Here is a 27,667-nt window from a genome sequence, read left to right as displayed (position 1 = left end):
CAGCAGGAGGCTGTGCTGGGCGCCCTCTCACGGAGGGACGTACGCTGTCGCCGAGGCCGGGGCTGCAGCCCATGGTCAGGAGGAAAGTGCGTTTACTGAGTCACTGTCGCCGTTTGCCATCTCTACAGGAAGTCAGAGAATAAGCCAGGAGTGGACGCCTCCTCGCTCCTGCAGGTCACAGCCTGGGACTCGCCTGTTTCCCTGTGAGTTCCTTTCCCTTTGGAAAAACCTCGCCTGCTCCGAGGTAGACGGCCGGCCTGCTTGTACCGATTAACTGCTTCTTTTGCCAAGAAAACCACATCTTCCATGGTCACACCAGCCCTCATGTGAGCATAAGGCGGCTCAGTAGCCACACTGGGGCCTCTGCCGTCTCTGCTCTCTGGGAGGCGTCATGGCCGCCTTCTCCCGGCGGCTCTCAGGCGGCTCCACATCTCATCTCCCGGAGCACGTTCTGCGGCTGATTCGCTGGCGCTTCGCAGTCAGGCTTGTCTTGTTCTGCAGAGAACGTAGAGCGAACGCGCCTGCACTGGGGCGTCACATGGGCTACTGTCCAGTCCGTTCAGTAGGCACCGCAGCTTCTCAGGCTCCTCCCCTTTATCTCCATCGCCAGCCCCAGCAGCAGCTCTCCATGGAGGCTCTCTCCCCTCCCTCTCCCTCTCTCCCCCTTCTCTCCCTCCCCGCCCCCCTCTCTCCCTCTCCCCCTTCCCCCCCCACACACACTCAAAGTTCTAACCCTTCATAAAAGCCACCACGTAAGGATGAGAGCAGCCAGCACCTGGCGAGGGCAGCTGGTCGGCCTGAGACTCGCGGCTCCGCCTCCGTGGGAGGTTAATTCAGGCCGAGTGGCAGGTTTCCATGTGCCTGGCTGTCAGGGCGCTCAGGGCACTCAGAGGTGAGAATGACAGATCTGCTCATGCCAAGGGCCCGCCCCTTCCAGTTCCACCAAAGAACAGGAGCCGGGCAAGGCCAGCGACTGCAGGGCTGTGCAGAACCTCTCACGCACTCACCTAAGGGTGGAGCCGGAGCGGGAGGGACGCCCTCACGCAGACACAGACGGGGAGATGGGGGGAGACTGCGAGCAGAGAGGGTGCGGGGTCTGCTCCAGGCCTGGTCACCTCAGGCAGTGAGCAGAGGCACCAACGCCCGGCTCCCAGGTCTGCCTTCTCAGCCAGAAACTCAACAAGGGCCTACCGAGCGCCCTGCAGCTTTTGTGTGTGTGTTTTGGGGCGGGGAGGGGGCACAAGGGGAAGAATCACTGACCGCAGGGACGCAAACAGGCATCTGCACACCTATGTTCACAGCAGCAACACCCACAACAGCCTCCGCGGGGAAGCGCCCCAACGACCCACTGAAGGACGAGGAGACACGCGACATGTGGCAGCACACACGGAGTCTTCCTCGGCCCGAGAAGGAAGGAGGCTCTGCGGGAGGGAGGCGGGGGACCCTGTGCTCAGAGGCCGGGGGACCCCACCCGCGGGAGGTACCGGGAGTCACAGAGACGGGCGGGGGGGGGGGGGGGACGGGCTGAGGACGGGTCGTTTCTAACGGGGCCGAGTTTCTGTCTGAAGATGAGCCGTCCTGGAGATGGAGGTCCGTGAGAGCAGGGCTTGGTCCTGAGCTTTCACGTGGCCACAGTCTGTTCATGAAAGACCACGTTGCTCCTGGAACTGGACACGGAAGACACACGGAGGCAGCAGCCATTGCTACCCATCGTGCTTGCTCACCAAGAGCATCTAAGGGACACATCTGTCCGCAAAGAAGCAAGCTCTGCGGTCTGAGGAACGTCTCCTTCGCACGCGCAGAGCCGAATAACGAACAGCAGGGCCCGCCTCGTGGAGGGATGCCAACCGCAGGAGCGCGGGCCCTGGTCTGCGCCGGCTTTGAACTTCCTGGCTGCGTGGAAGGGTGTCACCACCTGGTGTATTCACACGGGGCTGGTGTTGCAGGCAGGCCGCGTTTGTTTCTGAAACATTCCTTCCAATCCAGAGATAAATTTTTGTGTGTTTGTAAGAAAATAAAGGGCAGCGGCTGTTAGTGGAACCTGCCAGATAAGTCACGTATTTGGGGGTGAATCCGGGATTCAGGCTGATTGATTTGCTGCTATTTGCTGTGAATTTCTTTAATAAGCACTGACTGCAGGGTGCCCTCCACGGGAACTGCTGGCATAGCCCCCGCCCCACTTAACCGGCTCCGGTTTCAAACTCGATTTCATCCATCCTCTCACCTGTGCTCGAAGTCCTCTCTGCGTGGGAGACTTCACCCCACACATTCCCACTCACCCTTTGAAATCCATGTCCAGGAGGCCTTCCCTGCACCGGGCCTGCCCACACATCGAGCAGACGAGGCCCCTCTGGGGCTCCCACACCTACTTGCCCGGCACAGGCCAAGCCACTGACCGTGTCTCCGGCAGGGACTGCACGTGGCGTCTCTGTGTGCCTGGGGGCCCCAGGGGAGACTGGCACCAGGCAAGCGCCTGGCACACTTACGGGGCTGCTCTGACCATCAGCGCTGGGTGCATGACCCGAAGGTCAGTATGCTGTTGGTTTAAAATTCCTTTTCGTGCGTCAGGGATGCCTGGGGCCTAGACCTGAGAGCCCGGCGACTCTCTCGCCCTGATGGCGTCTGTGACCAGCCACCCCTGTGGGTGGAAAGAGCTGCGCAGCAAGGACGGAGACGTCCAGGCCTCCGCTTGCACAAGAGGCATCCCCCTTCGTCTGCACCCCACGAAAGAAGAGAGAGTGGGGAGCAGAGTGCAGGTACCAGCACTCTGAGCGCATGAACACCAGCTGCGTCCTGAGAATGCCTGTCTCTCTCACACCCTCTGACACTGGTCCCCTGGCTGTAACTTCAGAAACCGGTGGGCGTTGGCGCGTTCTGCTCCCATGGACAGTCCTGCAGAAGGTGCTCGCTCCCCCCTGGCTGGGAGGCCTGGGGATGTCCTGCTTGGGGAGCGGTGCGCCCGGGACCTCTGGGAGCCATGTCCTTTCACGCTCTCGGGGGTGCAGCTCAGCCCACAAGACCTGGCTCGGTGGGTTTAGCTCGTCTGTTTTCCTATTTTCTTTAAAGAGGCTGTACATTTGACACGTTCTCTTCCTGCCAAGTAGCATAAAGAGCCCAACAATGTAGGCGTCCTTAAAGCACTCAATTGGAGAAGACAAACGGGGAACTTGAGACTATCCTACTCCCCCCAAACTCATTCAGAGACGCCTGGTGTGGGGTCCGTCGCGTCCATTCGAGTCCTTGTCACTTCTCAACTTCTCCGTTCCATTCTACAGTAAATGTGCTCATCGCCTGTCAGCTCGCAGGATGACGGGGTTACCTTTGTCCCGTGGACTCAGGTTCCCAGGCGAAGCAGCACGCCTGGCCAGAGGGGCATGTGGACGAGGCATTTTCATTTCCTGTTGCTCTGATTAGCTCAAAGGGCGGATCTCATCTCCGCAGCTTATTTTTAGGAATGAAATGAATTTAAGCTCAAAGGCGCTTTAAATAAAAGCACCACAGTTACACTTGCTCCAAGGCCAGGAGGGTTTCTTCATCTCCTTTTGATACAACTTCAATTATTGTTGTGCCGAGCAGTAACGGAGGTGGTGACAGAATACATTTTCCAAAAGAAAAAAGTGACAAAAGAAAAAGCTGTTTGCTTCCCTAGTGGAGAACACACCTGCAGTTAGACACCAACCAGAACACGAAGGCCTCAGCGGGAGCCAGCGCCCTCACCCCCTGGCCCAGCCAGCACAGCGCTCTGGGGTGGCGGGGGGTTCCCAAGCACAGCCCCCCGAGGCCGTAGGTCGAGTCCCCTCACTTCCTGTTTCCCATGAGCTCCCGGAGGGTTTTCCACGCCGTGGGCTACTGGTTAAGAAAACGGTGACTACCAGGGGTACAGCCTTCCTCCCCCGAGACACTCACCCCAGCGCACACACTCACCCAGTCTCTCGCATCAAGGAAGGCGGGGGTGGGAGTGCCGGGGGGGGGGGGGGCGCACCTCTGGCAGGCGGGGCCTGGGGCAAGGCCCCCACTCCTCTGCTCTAGCCCAGAGGAGTCACGCACATCCGTGCTCCCTCTTGTCCAAAGGGGCCAGAGAAGCACATGGTCGGGCCACGTGATCGTGATGGGGATTAGGTAAGAAACAGGTGCCCAAGCACCAACCACACGGCTGCACATGGAGCGCGATGGTGGCTGTGACCCGCCCGCACTCCATTGTTCCAGGGACCAGGGAGCAGCGGGTGGACCAGAACCTAAAGCCTGGCTGGTTGTTGAGCTGCTGCCTATGGAGGAATGTTTCTCTCTCTCCCTCTCCCTATCTCTCTCTCTCAAAATTAATAAAGACACGTTTAAATACATAAATAATCTTGGACAATAACAGCATCCATCTAAGACCTTGCAGCCAGGAAATTTACAGAAATTCAAAGTATTTCCTCAATAAGCAAACTCATGCAGGTCAGAGTTGTGAAACCAGAATTGTTATCATATTTCTGCAGCACAGAACATTGGGATGGTCAATGGTTCTAAAAATAGTCCAGAAAAAAATTAAGAGTTCATCATCGGACACAAGAAAAACAACCTCATCCAAAATAGGAAGACGTCCATGAACATGCCTCGCTTCCCCATGAATTACTTTGACAATAGGAAATGGAATTTTAATGTTTTTCTTTAATCCAAAACTATACCCCCGCCCAAGTCACTCTGGGAAAACCGTGCTCATGAAGGAATAATTCCCAGATAAGTTTGTGCTGTTGCCACGCGGCTCCGCAGACGCCAGGGAACGACACGGACAGGCGTTGTGGCTGCCCAGCGAGAGGCTGCGAGGGGAAATGCGCTGCTGCTGTTGCTAGGTTTTAATTTTCCACGAAAAACTATTCTCATCACCACGGCGGCTCAGACTTATGAGGAACCAGCCATGATTAGGTTTTTTTAAAAAAATATATTTTATTGATTTTTTACAGAGAGGAAGGGAGAGGGACAGAGAGTTAGAAACATAAATGAGAGAGAAACATCGATCAGCTGCCTCCTGCACAAGTGGATGTGCCTGCAACCAAGGTACATGCCCTTGACTGGAATCAAACCCAGGACCCTTCAGTCCGCAGGCTGACGCTCTATCCACTGAGCCAAACCGGTCAGGGCTTCACAATTAGGTTTTAAAGTGCACTCTTTCCACAGGAAAGTCACTCAGCGCGCACTTCGCTGCAGTCAGCCACCTGCCCTCCCAGCCCGTTCCAGGCACAGAGAGGCGCAGAGCGACAGCCGAAGGGAGAAAACACAGGACGGACCTGCTCCCGGGAAAGCCAGGCATGCACGTGAGACTCCGAGTGCGACAGGAAGAAGGGGTGCGGACTGTGGAGGACACTGACAGCGAACAGGAGGGGGGTCTCCTCCTCCGAGATTGGCTTCACCCCAGAACAGCAGCAAGTGTCTCCCCACCCAGGACGGTGGCGGAGACGGTGAGACGGATGGTGACGAAGACAACAGAGCGGGAGACTTGCAGCACGGACACTGGAACCAGAGCGGCACGGAGAGGAGCTGGCCGCGGAGGCCGCCCCACACCCGTGGCGCCCGTGCTCTCCTGTGACTGCGTAAGGAGTGGGTGCTGACTACGCTGCCGCGTGATCACTTCACAGGGCGCACACACAGCACCATCATGTCACACACCTGACACTCAGCGCTGACAGGGCCGGCTCAGCCACTCTGCTGCCTCAACTCAGAGCCCCCCCCTTCAAAGGCACCTTCGATGTCCCCCAAAGTGTACAAACCAGTAACCTTAAAACCCCGCTGCACACACAGCTGTAGCGCAGGCAGCACACCTGACCATGTCGGAGGAGGGCCTGGGGCGGGGTGAGGCCCCCCAGCTGCAACATGGAGGGAGACTAGTTCACTCCCGCAGCCGAGAACCCGTCACACGCAGACACCACGCTGCACGGCCCAGCCACACAGCCACCTGGTCCCGGCCTAAAAGACGAAGCTCTAACTCCACCAAGTCAACAGACACTTGCAGGCAAGGACAGCAAGCTGTTTCTGAGGGTCCCTAAGGGGCAGAGGAAGCCGCTTTCTGGGCTGCCACCCCATCCGGGAGGCAGTGGAGCGACACTGCATTCGCCTGAAGGAGACTCTGCCCCCGTGGGGAGCAAACACTGGGTCCTCAAGAGCCGGGCGGGGGCCACAGCTGCTGTCTGGGGCTGCGTCTCTCCTGGCTCAGCCTCGGCCTCAGCGTACATGCACTCGGGCCTCGGCTGCCTCTTCCCCTGACGCGGGAGAGCTGCCGTCCGTCTGAAGGATGAGACAAGACGCTGCTCGACACGGGAAGAATTCTCACGAGAACGTAGAGCTGCTGGAGCAACCCACCCGCAAACACGTCTTCCTTATGCGTCTATATGTCATCACTTTTCTCTTAAACGCAACCACTTTTTTCCTGCAATGCTTTTTAGCACAAGTGGGAAGGGACCCCAAGATTTTATGCAGCTGCGTTAGATTTCACATAGCTCACTTTACCAAAACGAAGGAATTGAAAAAAGGTTGCTAAATATTGTTATTTTTAGCTTCTTAGAAGGCCCTCAAAATCCCCAGAAAGAACAGGAATGACAGTGATGAGGACAGTGACCTAGAAGGCACTCTTTTCCTTGCTGAGCACTGACACCCAGGAAAGAGGCAGAGAAAGTCGAGGAACAGAGAGAAGCAGGGATGCCTCCACTCCAGACTTGGATGTGATGACACGGGCTGACACCTCCTCAGAAATGGCAGAGCATGGGAGCTTCTGGGACGAGGAAGGTGTCCCAGGCCCTTCTGGATAGCCTCTGCCTGTGTATCTACAAGTTTTTCACAGAATCCAAATTCTCCTCTGGGGCCAACGAGCGTCCTTCCGAGTCACTCTACACACTGGCGCCCGCAGTCCCAGTGGCATCACGGGGAAGTGCTGCGTTGCTATGTACAACTATGCTGGACTTCAATGTCAGCACGTCTGATCTGTAGGTAAATGCTTGTCAGGATGGGTAAATATTATGCCATTGAGGGTCACAGAGTTTATTTTTAAGTAGAAAAGAAGGAGAACCAAGATGGCAGCATAGGTAAACACCGGAGAATGCTGCCTCGCACAACCACTTCAAAAATACAACTAAAATATGGAACGGACGTCACCCAGAACCACAGGAAAGCTGGCTGAGGGGAAATTCTTCAACTAGAAGGAAAGAGAACAGCATACCGAGACTCAGAGGAGGCGCAGTGCGGAAAATACAAAGGTGCGGAGGTGCGGAGTGTGCGCGGAGCGGGCTGGTGGCTGAGGGTGCGGTTGTCGTTTTCAATCGGGAGGGAGGCTCAGGCCCTGAGCTCCAGTTCTGGGCGAGTCTCTAGGGACCCAGACTCAAACGGGAGAAGCGGGACTGTCTGGCATCGGTTGGAACGCGAGGGCAGCTTTCTCTCCGAGGTTTGCAGCAGTTGCTGGGACTCTGAGAGGCAGAGCCTCTGGGGACAGGACTGAGAGCAGCCATAACTGCTCCCTCCGTCAGCCCTGTAGATCCCGTGTGACCCGCCCCGCCCAAGCCCTGCAGAGAGCCATTTGCCGGATAGCCTCAGGCAAAGGCAAGATTAGCACCTCCCCAGAGGACAGAGGTTTTCCCACTGCAGACACAGCTGACTCTCACAGCCAGTTGGCCTGGAGGTCAAATCCCCCCAGTATTAACTACAACAATCAAGGCTTAACTACAACAAGACTGCGCACAAAGACCACTAGGGGGTGCACCAAGAAAGCATAAAAAACAATGCAGAGACAAAGAAACAGGGCAAAATTGTCAATGGAAGATATAGAGTTCAGAACCACACTTTTTTTTTTCCCCAGTTGTTCTGCTGTAATTGTTGCTTAGGCTTTTATTATATAGACTAGAGGCCCAGTGCATGAAATTCAAGCACTGGTAGGGTCCTTAGTGGCTGCTGGCTGCCTCCTAGGGCCTCCCTCCCTTTCCCCAGTTGGCCCCGTCCCCTGGTTGAACTCCTGGACGACCTCCCAGTTGAGGGGACAATTTGCATACTATGCTTTTATTATATAGGATTATTGCCAATGGGAATATGAGCTAGTTAACTTGGGTCTGCTTAAATCTGCCCAGCATTGGGGACCCACTCATTGAAGGTATGAGGGCAGACATTACACTTGTGCTGGGGTCCTGCCCCAACAGGTCCAGGGGTTCCCAAAGGTGTAGACGGAGTCGGCGAAGGAGGAATGACACGGAGACAGCGTTCAGTTGATCAGCAGCCTAGCCAGGATCTCTAGCCAGGATCTCCAGCCAAGTTCTGGTCTGGATCTCCAGCCAAGTTCTGTTCAGGATCTCCAGCGAAGTTCTGGTTAGGTTCTCCAGCCAGGTTCCCCAGGTTCCCCAGCCAGGTTCTGTCACCAGATTCTGTAGCCAGGTTCTTCAGGCAAGTTCTGGCTAGGTTCTCCAGCCAGGTTCAGTCACCAGGTTCTAGTCAGGTTCTCTTGCCATGTTCTATCCAGGGTCTGTAGCCAGGTTCTGTCTCTAGGTTCTTCAGCCAGGTTCTCTCGCTAGGTTCTGTCTCTAGGTTCTGTCTCCAGTTTCTGTCCAGGATCTTTTGCCATGTTCTCTCCAGCGAAGTTCTTCTGTCTCTAGGTTCTGTGTAGGTTCTGTGTCTAGGTTCTGTCCAGAACCACACTTTTAAGGTCTCTCAAGAACTGTCTAGAAGCCGCCGATAAACTTAATGAGATCTACAAGAAATCTAATGAGACCCTCGAAGTTATGATAAAGAACCAACCAGAAATTAAGCATACACTGACTGAAATAAAGAATATTGTACAGACACCCAACAGCAGACCAGAGGAGCGCAAGAATCAAGTCAAAGATTTGAAATGCGAAGAAGCAAAAAAACACCCAACCGGAAAACCAAAATGAAAATAGAATCCGAAAATACGAAGATAGTGTAAGGAGCCTCTGGGACAGCTTCAAGCATACCAACATCCAAATTATAGGGATGCCAGAAGATGAGAGAGAGCAAGATATTGAAAACCTATTTGAAGAAATAATGACAGAAAACTTCCCCTACCTGGTGAAAGAAGTAGACTTACAAGTCCAGGAAGCACAGAGAACCCCAAACAAAAGGAATCCAAAGAGGACCACACCAAGACACATCATCATTAAAATGCCAAGAGCAAAAGACAAAGAGAGAATCTTAAAAGCAGCAAGAGACAGAAACTCAGTTACCTACAAGGGAGTACCCATAGGACTGTCAGCTGATTTCTCAACAGAAACTTTGCAGGCCAGAAGGGAGTGGCAAGAAATATTCAAAGTGATGAATGCCAAGAACCTACAACCAAGATTACTTTATCCAGCAAAGCTATCATTCAGAATTGAAGGTCAGATAAAGAGCTTCACAGATAAGGAAAAGCTAAAGGAGTTCATCACCACCAAACCAGTATTAGATGAAATGCTGAAAGGTATCCTTTAAGAAGAGGAAGAAGAAGAAAAAGGTAAAGATACAAATTATGAACAACAAATACGCATCTACCAAAAGTGAATCTAAGCATCAAGTGAATAAATCATCTGATGAACAGAATGAACTGGTTGATTATAATAGAATCAGGGGCATAGAAAGGGAATGGACTGACTATTCTTTGGGGGGAAAGGGGTGTGGGAGATGTGGGAAGAGACTGGACAAAACTCGTGCACCTATGGATGAGGACAGTGGGTGGGGAGTGAGGGCGGAGGGTGGGGTGGGAACTGGGAGGAGGGGAGTTATGGGGGGGAAAAAAGAGGAACAAATGTAATAATCTGAACAATAAAGATTTAATTAAAAATAAATAAATAGAAAAGAAAAAGAAGAGAGGAAGGAAGGTTGTTTGATGTATTGAGGCCAGAAGAATCCTTAATGGCTCATTTTATTCAAGCCGTCACATTTAGGAAGGATTAAAAATCCTTCTACTTTTTAAAGAAATATATCTTTATTCTTTTTTTTTATATATATAGAGAGAGAGAGAGAGGAAAGGAGAGGGATAGAGAATTAGAAACATCAATGATAAACATCAGCAATCGGTTGCCTCCTGCACGCCCCCTACTGGGGAGCAAGCCCGCAACCCTGGCACGAGCCCTGACCAGGAACCAAACCGTGGCCTCCTGGTTCCTAGGTCGATGCTCAACCACTGAGCCACACCAGCCAGGCTCTTCACCTTCTTCATTCAATCTCCCTCCCACTCCCTCTGACAGCTCAGTCTGTTCCATGCATCGATGTCCCTGGATGTATTTTGTTCATTAGATTTCACATGTAACTGAGACCACATGGTACTTGTCTTCCTCCGACTGGCTTATTTCACTCAGCATAATCCTCTCCTGGTCCCTCCATGCTGTCGCAAAGGGTAAGGCTTCCCCCTTTTTTACGACCAAGTAGTATTCCATGGTGTAGATGCACCACAGCTTTTATCCACGGATGGGCACTTGGCTGCTTTCAGGTCTTGGCTGTTGTAAATGCTCCTGCTATGAACATAGGGGTGTGTATATTCTTTGATTGGTGTTTCAGGATTCTTAGTCCCAGAAGTGGGGTCGCTGGGTCAAAAGGCAGTTCCGTTTTTCATTTTCTGAGGAAGATCCACACTGTTTTCCAGTGGCTGCCCGGCCTGCTTCCCCACAGTATTAGAATCTTCAACTATGACTGTTTCTCCTTCCTATTCTGTCACTTGTTGCTTCATACACTTTGGGCGGCTGTTGTTAGGTGTGTATGTTTATAACTGTCCATCTTCCGAACGTCTTAACCCTCTGTCATCACCAAGTGTCCTTCCCTAGTGACAGTTCCTGTCATGAAGTCTGGGTGGATAATAGAGTCACTCTGGCTGTAGTGTGGCTGCTGTTTGCATGGTTATGTTTTCCATCCTTTCACTTTCAACCTCTGTGACTGAATCTAAGATGTGTCCTTACAGACAGCAGACAGCTGGGTCTTGCTTTTTTATCCAGACTGACAATCTCTGACTTTTGAGTGGGCTATTTAGTCTATTCCCATTTAATGCAACTATTGATATGACTGCTAGCAACAAATCCCTGTCTTTAATTGCGAATGTCTTTCTTTCTCGTTCATATTTGAAGGATAGTTTTGCTGCGTACAGAATTCCTGGTTGGAGATTTTCTTTCAGCACATTAAATGTGTTATCCTCCGTTGTTTTTTATGAGAAGTCATCCATTAATACTATTTTTTTTCTACCTCTCTTTCCTCTTCTTTTGGATTTCTTATTATATATATGTTGCTGTGGTTGATGTCCCACAGATCTCTAAGCCTCTGTTTATAGTTCTTCAGGGTTTTTTTAATCTTTGTTCTTTAGATCGAAGAATTCCCTTTGTTCTGCCTCCTGGGTCATCTCACATCTATTATTAAATAGAATCTGGCCGAAACCGGTTTGGCTCAGTGGATAGAGCGTCGGCCTGCAGACTGAGGGGTCCCAGGTTCGATTCCGGTCAAGGGCGTGTACCTGGGTTGCGGGCACATCCCCAGTGGGAGATGTGCAGGAGGCAGCTGATCGATGTTTCTCTCTCATCGATGTTTCTAGCTCTCTATCTCTCTCCCTTCCTCTCTGTAAAAAAATCAATAAAATATACATAAAAAAAAAATAGAATCTGTCAAGTCATGCCAGTTATACTGTCAACTCCAGATTTTCCACTTGGCTTTCTTTTTCAAAATCATTTCGTTCTCTATATTGAGATTCTGTATTGTCTTTCCTTGAATTCTCTGAATGTGGTTTCCTTTCTGTGTAGGAACATATTTAAACAACCGCCCTGCAGTCTTTTTCTGCTAAGCTGCAAATCTGAGGCTGCAGAGACATGGCTCCTACTGACGGACTTTCCTGGCATAAATCACGCCTTCCTGTTTCTCGGAAAGTGTCTAATTTTCTGCTGGCCACCGGACACTGGACGTAACACCGGCAGCAGCTCTAGGCCCAACTTCCTGTGGAGCACTGTCGTCGGTGCTGTCCTCGCTCAGGAACCTGCCTGCACCGAGTCTGTAAGATCCGTCTCCCAGGGAAGGTGCAGCTCTGAGGTCTTCACCACTTTTCCCATGTGTGTTCTCCAGCCTGCTCTTTGGGGTCACCCCCCCCCCCACCCGCCGTGTGCACAGCCTGCTTTCCTCGGGGTCACCCCCCCCCCCACCGTGTGCACAGCCTGCTCTCCTCAGGGTCACCCCTGCCCCCTGCCGCCGTGTGCACAGCCTGCTTTCCTCGGGGTCACCCCCCCTCCTGTGCCGTGTGCACAGCCTGCTCTCCTCAGGGTCACCCCTGCCCCCTGCCGCCGTGTGCACAGCCTGCTTTCCTCGGGGTCACCCCCCCTCCTGTGCCGTGTGCACAGCCTGCTTTCCTCGGGGTCCCCCCCCCTCCCCGTCTGCACAGCTTAGAGTTGTCGTGCTCACATACTCAGAGCCAGAAAGGCTTCTGCTTCTGGCGGTGAGTGGACGGGGTGCACATCGAATCTCAGGGGGCTCATTGCGCCCGGCCTTCCCTTGCTGCTGGCTCGCTCCCCTCCCATGAGTGCGCTTGGGCTCTGCGGGCAGAGTGTGGGGGCTCCGGCACACGACACCTCTGCGTCTGGTGCACAGACAGCCTGGGCACATGCAAAGCTGTCCAGCCCCTGATGGCCTCTCACCCCACAGAGCTCCCCATGTCCCCGTAGACCACTGTCCACCGCTGGTGCCACAGAGGGCTGTGAGCTCAGGACCGTAGGGCCACTGTCTCTTCTTGCTCATTTACACTGACACGGCCATTTAACTGAAAATACTGTGCATGGAATAGTCTGGAAGCACCACCAAGGCCGCTGGTTTTCGCAGCCGCCCGCTCTGGTTCCACCATCACACGGACAGAGCTGGGGAGGAAGGCACGGGAGCAGCCTCAGGCGAGAACGCGCTGCCCGACCCAGACCCAGAGCCGTGGCTCTCAGGGACAAAGCCTCTCCTGGGCGGCGTCTGTGGTCCGTCTGCTCGCTCCGGCTTTCCAGCTGGCGTGGGAAGGCTGTGTCCACATGCTCCCCCGTTGCGGGAAGTCGCATCTCAGCCACGCTGCCCGTCTGTGGGGTCAGAAGTAGCCATGCTCTCCCTCAGGAGGCCACACAGGCGAAGAGGCCGCTGTGAAGTCTCATTTCAAAGACATGCCTTTGTTTTCGGGGGGGGGGGGGGGGGCGACCAATCAACATAGAGATGATAAGGGCACCTGCTTCGGTGGTTATTTCTCCATCAAGTTCACTAACAACGGCCACTCCTCGCAGGCAGCCCCTGCGGGCGACACGACGGAACCAAATGCTCCACCAGGAGGACGGCCCCCAGGATCTCCGAGGGTCCTGGTCCCCCAGCTGCTCCTGCTCCCCCAGCTGTCTCCTCTCTCCCAGCTCCCTGCTCACGCAGAGCCGGCCAGTCAGGTGCCCGTGGGCGGTCCTACCGTAAGTCACCCTTTTCCGTCGTCATCCAGTGCCTGGTCTGGGCCCACTGCCTTCCTCTGCCGCCTCTGATGTGAAACTCCTGGTCAGTTGGGCTCTGGACACTCACGGCCCAGGAAGGGGTCAGAACGCCCCGTGCACCCAGAGGGCAGGCTCTTACGAGAAGCTTTCGAGATGCTGTTTGTTTATAAAACCTCCCGTGTTCAGATGGGAAACCAGGGTCAGGAGAGCGAGGGGGTCCCCAGCGCCCCTGCCAGGAGCACGAGGAGGAAGCGCAGACATGGACCCGAGTGGGGATCAGGCGAGGGCCGGCGCCCAGAAGGGACTCCGTGGAGACGCCCCTGACAGTGCCAGCTCTGCCAGCTCTGGTCCAGCCCAAGACCACTCCACCCTCGTCTCTTACCTGAGCCAGGAGCAGCCAGGCCGCACACTGCCCGGGGGCCACCAGGCTCTTCAGCTTCACGGCGCTGAGCGTGACGAGGAACCCCAAAAGGCCACTGGAAGGAGAAGCCACCTGTGAGTGAGGCTTGTCTTCTCGGAGCCAACAGGGGCCTATTTCCTGTTACACTTCACCAGCCACTTTCTAATTGTCACACACCTAGTGCACCTGCTTCCAGTGATCTCTGGACTTAAAAATGACAAGTGAAAACCCAGGAAGCTCTACTTTCCTCAGGAGCTTTGAAGAGAGCATTTACCAGAGGTGGGGAGGGGGCACGGAAATGTGGGAGGTCTGTTACATCATGACCAAAAGAAAGGGGGGCAGCACCACCCGCCCCCCCCCCCCCATTTTGCTGGAGCTTGGTGCTTGCCAAGCAGCTTCCATTTCTCCCAGCAGAACACAGGCCAAGGACAGATTCCCAAAGGAAAGCACCACCTGAGGGCAGAGGGTCTGGGTTCGAGGTAAGACCTGAAAGGGGAGGGCTGGCTCCCATGACACGTTCTCAAGCGAAGTCACCACACAGCAGTGGCGTTCTAGGAACGAGCCAACCCCAGGGGTGACCTGCACGCACCCCCACCCTGGGGGCCGAAGGTGGGCAGCATCTCGGGGGCCGCACGGCACTGACACAGCCGTGGTCAGGGAAGCAGTGGCCTGCACGAGAACCATCTTCAAGGTCACCATGTGGCCAAGTGCAAAGCATAGGGAACTCCAAGCAGAATGATGGCTCCTCCTGACATTTAGGGGCAGGGGGCTGGGGAAGGGAGTATGGCAGGGACGCCATGGCGGAGGCCGACTCAGCAAATACGCGCAGTGAGGGCTGAGTGCGGCTCGAAAAGCAAGAGACGCACCTGCAGCTGTGCCCCAAACTACGGGCAGGTCTGGGAGTTGGGCCATTGGCACCCCCAGGGCCCCCCTCTGACTGTGTGGCAGGTGCTGGTGGTGGCTTTGGCCTGACTGTGAGCTCTGGGAGGGCGGGGCCTGGCCTTGGCCGGGACTTTCTGGAGCACTGGCTCACGCTCTGCAGGCACAGGCGGCCGCAGCAGGAACAACGATGGCCATCATTTACGGGCCAGGCACAGGCGCAGGCATCAGATTCCCTCTCCAGTACACACAGCCCTGCAGGCTACTATTCCCGGGGCCAAGACGCCCTCAGGGAGCACGGGCTGGGCCTCACCCGAGTCGGCTTTTCCACCACAGCCCAGGGCACGCGGGGAGTCTGCCCCAGAGACCTGCGCCTCCAGTGCAGCAAAGTCAGGCCCGGGGAGGGGCCTGACCACTGAGCCAGCTCCTGCTCAATGGTCCCCACAATCTGTCTCATAACCTTGGGGTTCAGTGGAGGTGTTTTGTGGGGTCTTTTTTGGAGGCTGCCCTTCAGGAGCAAGAGGGAGCCAAGGTGGAAGTGGAGAGGGTAGGACTGTGGACCCCAATCTTCCCTTGACCTCAACTAGCTCAGACTAACGTTGAAAGAATTGTTTGTGGAGAGAACAAAAAGTCGGGAAATCCCAGCTCTTGGGCAAGTTTGGAAACCACTGCTGGAGCCTGAACACTTCCGCAGGACAGGGGTCCTCGAAGGCCCAGGCCAGCTCTGCGCACCCGAGGGTGTTCAGAGCACCCAGCCTGCCCCCGCCACCGCCCGGCCACGCGATGGGTAACCACCAGTGACCTTGGGCTTCGCCGAAGCGAAGACACAGCTGGGAGCACAAAACAGGAACAGGAATGAACAGCGAGGATTTCGTGAGGTCAGATTACCTGGCGCAGCAGCTGCCGTGGAATCTGTAGAAATACAAGAAGGGGAAGTCCAGGGCACGGAGGAGGTCACCTGCGGGCACAGCGAGGGTGAGAGGTGGCCCGCACGCCCGGGCCCATGGTCCCAGCAATGCACGGCCAGGGCCTCCGCCCAGCCCCTGAGCGAGGAGCTGCCCGCACTGAGTTCACACCAGTTCCCTAGGGCTCCTGTTATGGCCCTTTCTTACAATAACCGTCTGATAGTAAGGATGCCCGCTGAGGGAGTCGGCCCTGCAGGACCCCTGCTGAAGCTGTACATATCACCTTTCTCAGGGCCCTGACGATGTAACATAACCCCCTTTGCCTGGAGCTCAGAGAAGTTAAGAGATTTGCCCAAGACGGCACCACTCGAGCTGGGAGCCACAGCGGGAACCCCTCCCTGCAACCCTGGATCCTCCCCTTCCCCAGCAGCACCCTGCCCGCCCGCGGCAGAGGGGGCACAAAAATAATCCTCTTTTCAAGACTGTTCTCTTCCGCCTCAGACCTAAGACCAGACTGAGAGCCGCCTGACATCCTCTTCCCTTGTCATGTTTAATGACAGCACCGGCGCAGGGCCAGGCCGGCCATGGACGCTCATTTTAGGTGCTGGTCCAAAGGGCACATGTATTTCGCGTGAAGTCAGCTCATTCTTTCAGTCCCACTTGGTGCGAGAGGAAATAATCACACATACTGGCTGCTTCCCTCTCTGGAATTTGAACTTGGTCACAAACAAGAAGTCAAGAGATTTAAAAAGCAGCAAGTCTTCCAAAAACATCCCGAGGAAAGGAATTGAGCATTGACGCTCATCCTTCCAAGCTGGGAGTCTCAGAGCGCGGGAGGGGCCGGGCCTTCAAGCCCTGCTCTGCCGCCTCCTGGTTCTGAAGCCCAGGAGCTGGGGGTGTGGGAGGTTGGGGAGATGGAGGGGGTGTGGTGGTGGAGGGGGGTGGAGGGGGTGTGGGAGGTTGGGGAGATGGAGGGGGTGTGGTGGTGGAGGGGGGTGGAGGGGGTGTGGGAGGTTGGGGAGATGGAGGGGGACTGGGGTGGAGGGGGATGGAGGGGGGCAGGGTGTGCCGAGTATTAGTAGCACGGGAGTGTGTGGGCCGCACGGACAGCAGTTCCTCGTCATGGCACACGTTCATCGGGACCTTCAGGACACAGGACCAAGGCCTGTGGCCCTTCCAGACCCAAAGTTTCCAATGGGTGCCGTCTGGACTTGAAGAAACGTTCTGAATTCCCTCTCTCTGGGGGCTGTGTGTGTTTTATCAAGTGGATTGTTTTGTTCCATTTATCACATGTGAGTGTTTAACTAAAGGAGGGGTGAGAGTGAGTGTGTGGGCGATGACTCCGGAAGGTTCCGGGCCATTTCTAACCCTGGGCGTGACCCCCTGGAAGGCAGCTCCATTCCCGCCAACACGTCCTCAGAGACACGGCCGGTCAGGCCCTGCACTGAACAGACACCGTACAGCACGCACACGCAGGGTGAGCTTACCTGTGGGGTGCGCTGCGGCTGCCAGGAGCGCCACGCTGAAAAGGAAACACGAGGGAAGGAGCTCGCACGGGGCACAGCACGCCTTCCCCGCTCCCCCTTCCACTCGGAAGCTGTGGACCCGGCGGGCGACCTCACGGGCGGGCTCCCTCCAAGTCCAGCTCCTCGGTGACAGTGAGGCCTCTGAACTGTAGGCAGGACAGGGGCCCTCCCACCTGAAGTGCTGCAGGCTGGGCCCGGGGCTGAGCGTCCATGCCCCACCACCGAGGGCCAGCCGTGCCGCTAACTGTCCACACCGCCTCCGCCACAGAGCCGTGTCGGCCGCATGAAGCAGCCCCTGAATTCCAGCTGCGTGCTAACCCGTAGCCGTGGACTGTGAGCTCAGTCTATTTTTGCCACAAAATTAACTGCATAGCAGGGAAGTTCAATGTCCAGGAAGCCAGCCCACAAAATGACCCATCCCATTCACCATGGGCGTGAAAACTACCTGGACTGGTTTGCAATCGATGCCAAAGGAGGAAGAGGAGGAGGAGGAAAGGGAGGAGGAGGCCGTATTCTTCCTGGCACCCGCCCACCTTCCTCTCTGGGAGCTTCTCCCGCCTCCCCGGCCCGTGGACAGCGCCTCCCGGGCCTGAGCCCGCCTCTGTACTGTCCTTCATTCCAGCCACCCAGGCAGCGGGTCCAGTCAGAGGTCAGAAATAAGACTTTTTACCCAAGACCAATCAGGCCAGCTACCAGCAGACCTTTTAAATCCATTCACTCAGCAATCGTTACTGAGTGCCTAGGAAGTGCCAGGTGCTGCTCTAATCTGGGGACATAGCAAACAAGAGAGAAGACGCTCCTGCACCCATGGGAAATGCAATGGAGAAATAGGAGAAACGATCATCTCCACAGGCTGAGCTCCAACCCATTGTTTCCGTCTCACAAGTCACACCCCAGAGAGAACAGCTGCGCACACCCCTTTCACACGGACACACACCACACACATGCACATGCACACACACATGCACACACACACACATGCGCATAAACACACAGAGACATGCGTGCACACGCACACACGTGCACACTCACACAATTTCATCTGCAAAACAAGGAGAGGGGTATAAACAGAGATTATAGCCTCAAAACAACCTGGGCCAGATTAAAAGTTAGAATCTCGGAGTCCCAGGAGCTCCCTGCCAGAGGTGGCACCATGGGGAGACCCGGCCCCGGCTCTGGCTCCTGGCTCCATTGCCCCTTCCACCTTAGGCTGCATCCTGCACCCCGAGGACCTCACATACTGCATGTGGACACCTCAGCCTGCAAGTCCACCCACCATCTTCCACTGACAGCCTTCTCTCGGGCACCACTGGGTCTGGGAGTGAGTTGGGAAGACAGACCAGGGAGGCCCTGGGTTCAAGGTCAGGACCACTTGGGGAGGGAAGTCCAGGGCCCAGGCTAGCGGGAGGCTGTGGGCTCTAGGGAAATTGTCCCCTTAGCCGTACAGACTTCACACTCCCGGGAGAGACTGAGCCTCTGAATTGTAGGCAGGACAGAGGCCCCCCAACCTGGTCCAGGTTCCCTCCCACCTGGTCCAGGTTCCCTCCCACCTAGTCTAGGCAGGGCTGCTGGTTGGTGTCCTGACTGGTCCCTCACAGACACTTAGCTCGCCTCCGTGGGGGCATGTTGGCTCAGAACTCCCAAGTCACATTATTGGGAAATAAGCTCTAGAAATATGAGTTATTCTTTGAAAATGTAAATTATATTTTACCTGAATATATAGTTTAGGTACTGCTGGTCGATGTCACTAAGGAATAAGAAAAAGACAAGACATAAAATCATAGAAGTGTTTTACATATACAAAGTAGTCGCTATCCTGTGTTAATAAATTATATCCATGCATAAGTTACTACATTTATAAATTATCAATAAATGGTCTGAAGAGTACTTCATACTCAAAACTAAATCCTGGCTCATTTGAAAAACACATTTCCTAGTCTGGTCACACACACTCACTTGGCTGATTATTTCTCACTAGAGGCCCGGTGCATGAAATCCATGCACGGGTGGGGGTTCCTAGGCCTGGTTGGCAATCAGGGCTGATCAGGTTTCCCACCTCCCTGCTTCCCCTCTTCCTCCTCCCCTCACTGCCCGCATCCGCCGCCACCCACCCCGGTTCCCCGTCCCAGCCCGGGGCCTGACCCTGGGTGGTTGGGGCCTGCCAACCACCAGGGGGAGGAACCTGGGAGGTTGGCCACTGGCCCCAACAAGGGAGCTGGCCCTCAGCCCCTCTGGGAAAAGGGCTGCATCTGCCACCACCCACCCGTTTCCCCGCCCAGCCCAGGACCTAGCCCTAATCCGGTGATAGGGGCCTGCCGGCCAGGGGCTGCTCCTGAATTGAGCATCTGCCCCCTGGTGGTCAATGTGCATCATAGCGACCGGTCGTTCCATTGTAACAGTCATTTAGGCTTTTATATATATACTAGAGGCCCGGTACACGAAATTTGTGCAAAGGGGGGGGAGGGGTCCCTCAGCCCGGCCTGCACCCTCTCACAATCCAGGACCCCTTGGGTGATGTCCAACTGCTGATCCCACAGGGATCAGGCCTAAAACGGCAGTAAGACATCCCTGTCACAATTCAGGACCACTGGGTCCTAACCATTCACCTGCCTGCCTGATCGCCCCTAACCACTCTACCTGCCTGCTTGATCACCCCTAACTGCTTGCCTGCCTACCTGATCGCCCCTAACTGCTCATCTGCCTGCCTCATCGCCCAACGACCTCTGCCTCGGCCCCTGCCATGGTGACTTCGTCTGAAAGGATGTCCGAAATGACGTCCGGAAGGTCGTTCGGCTGTCCAGTCTAATTAGCATATTATGATTTTAATGTCCTATCTAATAAAGACTGAATATGCTAATTGACCCTCACACCATTGCAAAGATGGTGGCATCCACAGCCAATAAGGAGGAATTATGCTAATTGACTGTCATGTCCTCAAAGATGGCGGCACCCACAGACAATAAGGAGGGAATATGCTAATTGACTGCCACACCCTCAAAGATGGCAGTGCCCGCAGCCAATAAGGAATGAACATGCTAATTGACTGCCACTCCCTCAAAGATGGCGGCGCCCACAGCCAATAAGGAGGGAATATGCTAATTGACTGCCACACCCTCAAAGATGGCAGTGCCCGCAGCCAATAAGGAATGAACATGCTAATTGACTGCCACTCCCTCAAAGATGGCGACGCCCACAGCCAATAAGGAGGGAATATGCTAATTGACTGCCCTGCCCTCAAAGATGGCGGCGCCCAGTCCCCTCAGTCCCGCTGGGACAGCAGGCATGGGGCAAGGTCGGGCCCAGCTGCTCTGCACACCTGCCTCCAGAGTCCCCCAGTCCCCTCAGCCCCCCAGCCGCCCAGGGCTGTCCGAGGCTCAGGTAACCGGGGCCGGCCAAGGCTTGTGCTGCCAGCAGTGGCAGCAGCAGAGGTGTGATGGGGCGTCGCCTTCCCCTGATCACCAGGTCGCCTGCTGCCCCTGAGGGTTCCCGGACTGTGAGAGGGGGCAGGCTGGGCTGAGGGACACCCCCCTCCACTCCAATGCATGAATTTTCATGCACCAGGCCTCTAGTCCTCTAGTGTATATATATATATATATATATATATATATATATACACTAGAGGCCCGGTGCACAAAAATTTGTGCACTCGGGGGGGAGGAGGGGTCCCTCAGTCCGGCCTGTGCCCTCTCGCAGTCTGGGACCCCTCGGGAGATAACGACCTGCTGGCTTAGGCCTGCTCCCGGGTGGCAGAGGGCAGGCCCAATCCCTAGGTGCAGCCCCTGGTTGGGCTCAGAGCAGGGCCGATTGGGGAGTTGGGGCGCCGCCCCCTGTCATGCACAGAGCAGGGCAGATTGGGAGGTTGTGATGCCACCCTCAGTCACGCTCAGGGTAGGGCCGATTGGGGGGTTGGGGCACCGCCCCCGTCACACTCAAGGCAGGGTCGATGGGGAGGTTGCGGTGCCACCCCCTGTCACCCACGGAGCAGGGCCAATCAGGGGGTTGGGGCACTGCCCCCTGTCACGCACAGAGCAGGCCCCATCAGGGGGTTGGGGAGCTCCCCCGTGTCACTCACAGAGTAGGGCCGATAGGGGAGCTGGGGCACCGCCCCCTGTCACACACAGAGCAGGGCGGATCAGGGGGTTGGGACACCTCCCTCTATCACTCACAGAGCAGGGCCAATCAGGGGGTTGGGGCGCTGCCCCCTGTCACACACAGAGCAGGGCCGATCAGGGGGTTGGGGCGCCGCACCCTGTCACACACAGAGCCACAGGGCAATCATGGGGTTGGGGAGCTCCCCCTATCAGGCACAGAGCAGGGCTGATCAGGGGGTTGGGGCGCCTTCCCCTGTCACGAACAGAGCAGGGCAAATAGGGAGGTTGTGGCCCTGCCCCCTGTCACACACAGAGCCGCAGGGCGATCAGGGGGTTTGGGCACTGCCCCCTGTCACACTGATCCCGGTGCCGGGAGGCCTCTCGGCTCCACTGATCCCGGTGCTGGGAGGCATATTACCCTTTTACTATATAGAATAGAAGACTGGTGCACGGGTGGGGGCCGGCTGGTTTGCCCTGAAGGGTGTCCTGGATCAGGGTGGGGGTCCCCACTGGGGTGCCTGGCCAGCCTGGGTAAGGGGATGATGGCTGTTTGCAGCTGGTCACACACTCTTCAGGGTGGGGGCCCCCACTGGGGTGCCTGGACAGTCTGGGTGAGGGGCTGAGGGCTGTTTTCAGGCTGGTGGGTGACTGAAGCTCCCAACCGCTCCTTTCTTTCTTTTTTTTTATTCTGGGCCAGCTTTAACTTTGAGGCTTGGCTCCAGCTCTTAGGCCTCCGCTGCTGAAAGCAGGTTTCTGGCCTTTGTTTACCTTCTGTATTTGAAACAATGTTGCGATCCTGCTGGCTGAAGCCCGACAGACTAAAGCAGGTTTCTGGGGTTTTGCTTAGCTTCTATATTTGTAACATAGTTGCTTAGAGTTGCAGCTCAGAGGCCTGCAGCAGCAGGCAGAGAACGTTGGAGTCCTCCGTCACTGAAACAAGCAAGCCTCATGTTCACTTTAAGCTGCCTGGCTGCCGGCCGCCATCTTGGCTGGCAGTTAATTTGCATATTGCCCTGATTAGCCAATGGGAAGGGTAGCGGTCGTACACTAATTACCATATTTCTCTTTTATTAGATAGGATATATGTATATATATATATATATATATATATATATAGAGAGAGAGAGAGAGAGAGAGAGAGAGAGAGAGAGAGAGAGAGAGAGAGAGGGAGATGGGTTCATGGGCCACTTTAAACGAGTGTCAACTAGCTCAGATCAGGGACCCAGCTCCTAGGGTTACTATATTTGACAAATAAAAATATAGGACACTCAAAGAAACCAGAATTTCAAATAAAGAACAATGTTTCATTATAACATGCTCTAATTATTGCATGGTACATACTTACACTAAAAAAAAATTACTCACTGCTTATCTGAAATTCAAATTTAACTGAGTACCCTATATTTTATCTGGCAACTTGACTGGCTTTTTGCAGCAAAAAACACTTTATTAAAAGAACAACGGGTGCTATAGGACCCAGAGTCACACGTTCTCAGGTGTAACCTGCTCCCAGGAACCACTCCCTCCGCACCTCTTCCCTCTTGGCCTTAGGAGGGCCTAGGACCCAGAGCCAGATGGCTGGTTGGGGTTCCGACCTCACAGGCCAGCCCAGCCCCGGCCTGGGTTCCCTTCCTTCACATTCGCCCACTGCCCACAGCGAGGGCCTCACTCTCCCCAGCACAGGGACTCAGGGCCTAACCCAAGTCAGGCTGGGGAGGGCTGGGGATTAGGAAAAACAGCCCTGAGCCAAGGAAGAACTAGTAACCCCTGAAGGAGGCAGGCAGACTTTCCCTCTCTGCCCGTCGCTAACGCTGGCCCGTGGGAGGCCCTGGGCACCTGTCTGGAGCTGCTCAGAGACAAAAGGAGGGCTCTTGCTGAGCCTGCTGCCCACTGCACCCGCCTGGCAGTCTGCAGACCAGGAGCAGCCCTGGCTCCTGGGTCTCACCCTGCTCCTTAACCAAACCATAACACACCACTCTGAACGCTCACCTTAACGCACTGGGTTTCAGGGACTTCTGGAGAATCTTATAGGCCCCTGAAAGGAAGCAACGTGTTACTGGCACAGGACATTCTGGGGAAGGGGCTGCCTGCACCGCCAGGGAAGCAGCTCATCCAGAGAAAGATGGAGGCCCTCTCTCCTGGAGGGTCCCCCACGCCCACAGGGCGGCCACACTCCGGGAGGTTGGAGGTGGACGTGGATAATCCGATGGTGATGCCTTCAGCACAGAGGTGCTGGGGGAGGCTGGTGGTCACGGTGTGGTTAACAGGAAGCTGTCGAGTGATGGGCAGGAGAAACACTGGGTGTCTGACAGTGGGTACCTCGGGGCACGGTGCCCCAGGACCACAGACAAGAGCACTGAACATGTGACTTGAACACAGTCAGGTGGCCCTTCTATTTCACCCAGTTACTTTTTGTATATTGATGGGGTGTCATTGGCACAAACTTCTGGGTCTCTTCCCACCGTGTTTAGGGAAGACCGACCAGCCCCCCAAGGGAGGGCCCGAGCAAGCAGAGCCGTGCCGTGGTGAGTTTGTGTTTGTCCCCAAAGAGAGACTGTTTTGGAAATACAGTTTGAGGAAACCTCCCAAACAGGACAATCAAACCAGAGAATGTCCATTTATTTTAACCTCGACACTGTATTTAATCTTCCTGTTGTCCAAAGTCACTAAAAAGTAGATTCACAGTAAGATCTAAATAATAACCCTTACTTATCATAGCAAGCGTTCTTTTAAGACTTACCTACACTGAGTAAGTGAATTACAGCCCAGAAGTACCCGTCTGGATCAAACTGTAAGACAGGATTTGAAGAAATATGGCTACAGGTTCCCACGAACAGGCCAGTCTGGCAATCAGATACCCTAAATGTCAGCGCACAGTGCCAGGCACGGGCACCAGCCAGGGGCCCAGACGGGACTGTGAGGCCTGGAGTAAGGGTCTCACCAGGTGCCTGCCAATCCTCCCAGCATGCTCCCTGCCCCCAGCCCTCTCCCCCTCCCCCCTCCACCACCACCCGCACCCCCCCCCCGGCACCCCCGCTCCCCCCGCCCCCCCGTCACCCCCGCACCCCCCCCGCCCCGGCACCCGCCCCCCGCCCCCGGCATCTAGAAGGCCGCCTGATGATGTCACCACCTAGGGCCTCAAATCCCTCGGCAGTGCTCCAGGGACACTTCAGGGTGAACTCCAAACTCAGGGCACCCGGCATCGTGACAAGCCCTGGCCCCCTCCAGCGCATCCATGGCCCCTCTACAGAGAAAGGGAACTTGCTCTCCGGTCACAATGCTCCCCCGGCTCAGCCCTACTCCCCTCCCCTCCTGTCTTCACAGAGCTTCTCATCCCAGTTTTACTAATTCCTGTCTCTGTCGCCACCTGCACTTGAACGTAAATTCCAGGAGCCAGTGACCAGCCTAGAAGCACCCACATGCGTAGTAGGTGCTCAATGGAGTGAGTCCCAGCATGCTTAGGGCACCCCAGGGCGGGGCCCACCCCTGCTTGCTCCTGGCTAACCCTCCTCCCTCTTCATGATTAGGTCCAGAAAGCAGGGCCTGGCTCCAGCATCGGAAAGATCTGGGTTAAACTCTAAAATCCCACTCAATCGTCTGCTGGTGACCACATGGGCCGCCTTCGTCTTTGGCTACGACATGGAGACACAGTGATCCCTGTGGGCTTGAGGGTTTAAGTAGGGCACAGGGAGCATCGGCCCGAGCCCAGCACACAGCGGGCCCCGGAACCGTGAGCTTCCCGTTCCGTCCCTAGGTCTCTCAGGTGCTCACACGCCCACCCCACCCGGGAAGAGCCCTGGCCGCTCTGACAATCCTCTCAATCTCTGCTCTCCTCTCCTTTGCTCTGACGAGACCCCGCCTTCTGTCTGAATGAGGACGCGTCTTTGTGTCCAGAGTCTGGCTCGGGGCCTGACACTTCCCGGAGCCTTGGTAAATGCTGGGAGCAAAGAAAGTCCCAGCAGCGAGAGGACTCCTGCAGTGCGGCTGGGCCTCAGCCTCAGACAGAAAAACAGGGGGGCAGGTGAAAGTCCCTCTGCAGAAGAGGCCTCGGGACAGAAGTCCGCTGCGCCCCAATGTGCGAGGCTCGGGCAACTCGGGCGCTGGCTGCAGGCTCTCTGAGAACCTACGGAGGCAGATGGCGCCCACCGCAGCGCCCACCGCAGCACCCACCGCAGCACCCAGAGGCCAGAGCTCGGCAGCCCCACTGCGCAGCCTGGGGAGAAGGTGGGGCCCCGAGGGAAGGCGTTGGCCTGGCCAGCAGGTACCGGCCTGAAAGCACTCAATGCCTGTGCGCGCACCAGGCTCATCCTGATCCCAAAGGGAGGACTGGGGAATTCTGCCCCCATGCGCAGGCTTCATGGTAAGAGAACTGTGGAGGGAAAGCTCGCTGACTGAGCTTACCTGGGCGTCATTGAAGGGGAGGCTCCCCGCAGCGGCCAGGAGCAGGAGGGCGCTGTGGAGAGAAGGAAGACAAGCAGCATCAGGGTTCAGCACCCGCGAATCCTCGAGAGCATGGGGCTGAGATACACGGACGGAGCTCGGTGGAGGCCACGGTCCCGCGAGACCGAGCCCGGCCCGTCCACTCTCAGAGAGCCCATGACTTCTGTAGTTTTCAACTGTGTGCCCCACCGACCACCAGCCGTCTCCCCAAAGACGGGCGTTGGCAGGACATTTGCAAAATCAAAGCTGAATCATAAGCAAACACTTGAGACAAACTCAAATTTAGGGACAATCCACAAAACTGGGCTTCCCCTCTTCAAAAATGCAAAGGCTAATACCATGTGGGGACAGGAAATCTGACTGGGTGCTGGGCACAAGGTGCATATAGAGATCCTGTCAATAGAAACCCACACTGAAACCTATATGTTCATGTTGACCAATGTCCCCCAAAAAATTTAATAGAAAAAAACTTAACACACACACACACACACACACACTGCAAAGGCAGTGAAAGACCACGGGAGGCAGAGGGACCGTCCAGACTGAAGAGCATGCAGACACAACATCTCGGGGAGAGATTACCATGAAAGACAACATTGGGATAGACGGCCAAGTGTGGACATGGACTCCACATTAGAGAACAGGGTTGTGCAAGATACATATTTTCTAAGTTTAATTGCAGTTTACACAGGAGTGTTATTTTTAGGAGATACACGTTAAAGTATTCAGGGGTAAGGACGAGGTCTCTGCAACTTATTCTAAAAGGGCTCAGAAAAAAATTAAAGAATAATTGTATATGCACATTCTTATTTATGTGATATGTATGTATATATGTATTTTCTCAATGGGTGAATCTAAGCAAAAGGTATATGTGAGCGAGTTTCTTGTAACGGTCTTGCAAGTTTTCTGTAGGTTTAAACCTCTTTCCCAAATAAAAGGTTTTATGAGGAAAGTCTCTTATCCATACTCAGATATTTACAGATGAGATGCTATGGTGCCTGAGATCTGCTGGAGTGGGAGGCCCTAGGTGGAGGTACAGGTTGAAAACTACTGCCCTAGCCAGTTTTTTCAGTGGTTAGAGCAGGGGTGGGCAAACTTTTGACTCAAGGGCCACAATGGGTTCCTAAACTGGACCGGAGGGCCGGAACAAAAGCATGGATGGAGTGTTTGTGTGAACTAATACATGTTAACACTGCTGCTGGTGAAGGAGCGGAGGGGAGAGCAAAAGAACCCTCCGCTCTTTCGGCTCCGCGGGCCCGATAGAACAGCCGAACGAGCCGGATCCGGCCCGCGGGCCGTAGTTTGCCCACGGCTGGGTTAGAGCATTGGCCACAGGACTGAAAGGTTCGAGTCCGGTCAAGGGCACATACCTCAGTTGCAGCTTCGATCCCCGGCCCTGGGCCTAAGGCCCAGAGGCTGGTATGGAGGGACCCTCAGAGTGGGGGCAATACGACCTTGGAAGGTCAGGACAACATGGGACATCCTGAGGCTCAGAAAGGCTCCCCTCTCCAGCCCCCCAGTCCCCCCCCCACCCCCACACACGCGGAGGACTCCAAGGCACAGACTGCTCCAGGCTCAGAGGCAACAGGTTAGGTGGAGTGACGTTGTCGGGAGGGTTTCCTGGGCTGCCCAGGAATGGGAAGGTTTCAGGTGGGAGGAGAGGAGGCTCCTAATGAGTTTGGGGTCTACCTTCGGATGAAGGCTCTACAGAATGCAGGACCCTTCCTCATCCTCAGGCCATAAGCATGAGGGTCCCCTCAAGCTGACGACGCCCCAGGCTGAGGGGAGGTGAGACAGCCCTGGTTTCCCACCAACGGAGGCCCTGGGCAATGCCTAACTGCCTCAGTATTGGTGGGCTTTCATGCCTATTTAGCACCTGCTAATCTCTTTCTTTAAAATATTTTTTAATGATTTCAGAGAGGAAGGGAGAGGAAGAGATAGAAACATCAATGATGAGAGAGAATCATTGATCGGCTGCCTCCTGCATGTCACCCACTGGGGACCGAGCCTGCAA

The 27,667-nt window shown here is 55.3% G+C and overlaps 1 protein-coding gene across 2 annotated transcripts in view; it reads right to left on the bottom strand.

The window, feature by feature from the left end:
* TMEM241 (transmembrane protein 241) overlaps positions 1 to 27,667 on the bottom strand; it is a 55,425-nt gene that overhangs the window by 6,120 nt on the left and 21,638 nt on the right. For both annotated transcript variants that reach the window (XM_081096698.1, XM_081096699.1), the window contains exons 7-13: positions 25,615 to 25,666; positions 23,954 to 24,002; positions 23,203 to 23,248; positions 18,834 to 18,869; positions 17,084 to 17,118; positions 15,580 to 15,649; positions 13,795 to 13,888 (exon numbers count right to left, since the gene is read on the bottom strand). In XM_081096698.1, coding sequence (XP_080952824.1) covers positions 13,795 to 13,888; positions 15,580 to 15,649; positions 17,084 to 17,118; positions 18,834 to 18,869; positions 23,203 to 23,248; positions 23,954 to 24,002; positions 25,615 to 25,666 — 382 coding nt within the window. The remainder of the gene's footprint in view (positions 1 to 13,794; positions 13,889 to 15,579; positions 15,650 to 17,083; positions 17,119 to 18,833; positions 18,870 to 23,202; positions 23,249 to 23,953; positions 24,003 to 25,614; positions 25,667 to 27,667) is intronic.

The sequence above is a fragment of the Myotis nattereri genome (assembly GCF_964212035.1).
Source record: "Myotis nattereri genome assembly, chromosome: 8".
Taxonomy (NCBI): domain Eukaryota; kingdom Metazoa; phylum Chordata; class Mammalia; order Chiroptera; family Vespertilionidae; genus Myotis; species Myotis nattereri.
Note: the sequence above shows the minus strand (reverse complement) of the source record. Positions and strands in the feature narration are given on the sequence as shown.